This window comes from Sinocyclocheilus rhinocerous, unplaced genomic scaffold (assembly GCF_001515625.1).
Source record: "Sinocyclocheilus rhinocerous isolate Xijiao unplaced genomic scaffold, SAMN03320098_v1.1 scaffold554, whole genome shotgun sequence".
Lineage (NCBI taxonomy): Eukaryota > Metazoa > Chordata > Actinopteri > Cypriniformes > Cyprinidae > Sinocyclocheilus > Sinocyclocheilus rhinocerous.
The window spans coordinates 629,519-631,813 of NW_015627893.1; the positions used below are offsets into that span (position 1 = coordinate 629,519).

General features: G+C 37.6%; 1 protein-coding gene across 1 annotated transcript in view; it reads right to left on the reverse strand.

Annotated features, from left to right (window-relative positions):
* LOC107736961 (translocating chain-associated membrane protein 1-like) overlaps positions 1-2,295 on the reverse strand; it is a 16,727-nt gene that overhangs the window by 4,595 nt on the left and 9,837 nt on the right. The window contains exon 10 of the mRNA XM_016548350.1: positions 1,358-1,515. Coding sequence (XP_016403836.1) covers positions 1,358-1,515 — 158 coding nt within the window. The remainder of the gene's footprint in view (positions 1-1,357; positions 1,516-2,295) is intronic.

The window sequence follows — 2,295 nt, forward strand, 5'->3', positions numbered from 1 at the left end:
AGTAAATACTATAGTGTTTTTGAACCATAGTATAGTAAAGTACTTGAATTAATTTGTTGTGGTAATTCTATAGTTGCTGTGGTAATATAACAACTATAGTGATATAAACAAATTACTTTACCCAAGTTTTCTACAACTATAGGGTATATACTACAATACACTACAGTTTACTGTAGTAAAAACTGAAGTATACTACAGTATTTATTATAGCTTATCAGTTCACTACAGTTAATACTACAGTATGCTGTAGCATTCATTAAAGTGTTGTAAATACTATAATATATACAGTACTATAATACATTTTACTATAGTATGGTTCAAAAACACTATAGTATTTACTATAAGTTACTATAGTATTTTTTTCATGTGGGATGCTTCAAACATTCAGGTGTCTACCGTTATCTTGTCGTGTGTTTTACCCAAGACAGGTGATGAAAGCATATTTCATAGTTCAGATGCTTATTTTCTCAAAGGAAAGTTCAGGAATATCTAAATTGCTCCCTTATTTAATCTGTCTTACTATAATTAATGAAACTGTTAAAGGTGCATTCATTAGTAACCTCAAAGTTGTTCAAACCCAATGGCAGAAAGGTGTTACTGCCACCTATCAACGTGGATCAGCATGACCGTCTGAGCTTTATGTGAATGACACTGATAATACTAGTGAGTTTTAGACAGCGCTCTACACAATAATTCATTCCCGTACCTTGTCTATCAAAAAAGAAGCATCTCTGGCATCACTGCTCAGGATTTCATGGGTCATGAAATCTATCTAAATAAACTACTGAAAGTACACCGCAAGCGTGTGACTTGTCATTTACTTTAAGAGCCTGAAAAGAACATTATTACTTAACTAGCCAGCTAGACTCGACCTATGAAACTAATAATTACCACAATTCATCTACCAGAGAAAAAAAGTGTGCTACATATCCTACAGTTGTTAATACTGTACACAATACTGTAGCTGTCCCTTTTCACTTCTACATGGAGCGTCCGGTTGTGGTTTAATTTTTAAAAATCTTAACGTCTTCATTTTCATCAGTTCCATGCATCCAGGCAGCATCCGGCCACTGAACGTCATGGTCCCAATTTCAATACTGACATGACAATCAAGTTAATCGTACTGATACAAGTCACTATGAACGAAGAGCCTACCGCTGTTGTTTTGAATGAGTTTGAATCACTAACCAGAAATGTTCCAGGAACAGAGGGGTCACTTACTAAAATTAGTTTTTCTTTAGTGCAACACTTGTGAATAGGCAATTTGAAGAGTACTGTCTAGAGTACTAAAGATAAATAGGGTCTTTCAAAAAAATATTCTAATCTACATGCCAAATGACTTTCAGGCAAGACTCACCCCGAGAGTCCTTCTTGTTGGGTCTGCTTTTTGGGCTGACAGCTTTCTTCTTGCTGGCCTGGATTTGAGATTGTTCTCTCCACTTCTTCAGCTGGAAATTGATGAATTTCCACATCATCCAGGCCTGGGTCAGGCAGATGGCTGACAGGCATGTCATCCTAAAAGAGAGACCATCATTCACAAATACTTCAATATAGCTTCAGAATATCTCAAATTTGAGTCCTACCCTCGCGGTTCGATCCTTGGATGGGAGGGCTGTCTAAGTCACATCAGCTAACCATTGCATACCTCAGGGTTCGGTGTTTGGCCCTCTTCTATTCTTGATATACACAACTACACTGAGATCATTCAGCCTCATGGCTTTTCCAACCTGCTATGCTATTGACGTGAAGCAACTGCGGTTTAAGCCTGATGACCCCAGAATACAAATACAATTCTTGTGGACGTGTGAGACATGGTTTATTGAAAACCACATCCAATCAAAATCCTGCCCAGCAGGTCAACACTAGGGATGGGTATTGTTAAAGTTTTTTACGGCATTACTACTCTTACCGGTACTGCTTATTGATCCGGTACTGTCAAGCTCAAAGTATGCATCACTTTTTACATGTACGCAAGGGTATGCGTTAGGGCTGGGTAAAAAATATCGATATCTCGTTATTAATCGATTCTCATGTTTACAAAACGATATCGATTCTTAAATCCCGAGAATCGATTAGTCTAGCCTGTTTTCAGTTAATGGACAGAACATTGAAGGGCACTTCCCATCCAATATATCGCAATAAGCATTCTGCTTTGGTGCTTTTAATATGAAACAAAGTCTCAGATTTCAATTTATGTCCATTGTATTGCAGTATTCAAACAATAAATGTCGTTTTGGCGCTGTTTAATGTGGAGTGACAGATCGCTGTAGCGCCTCAGTTCAACAGACGCAGCAG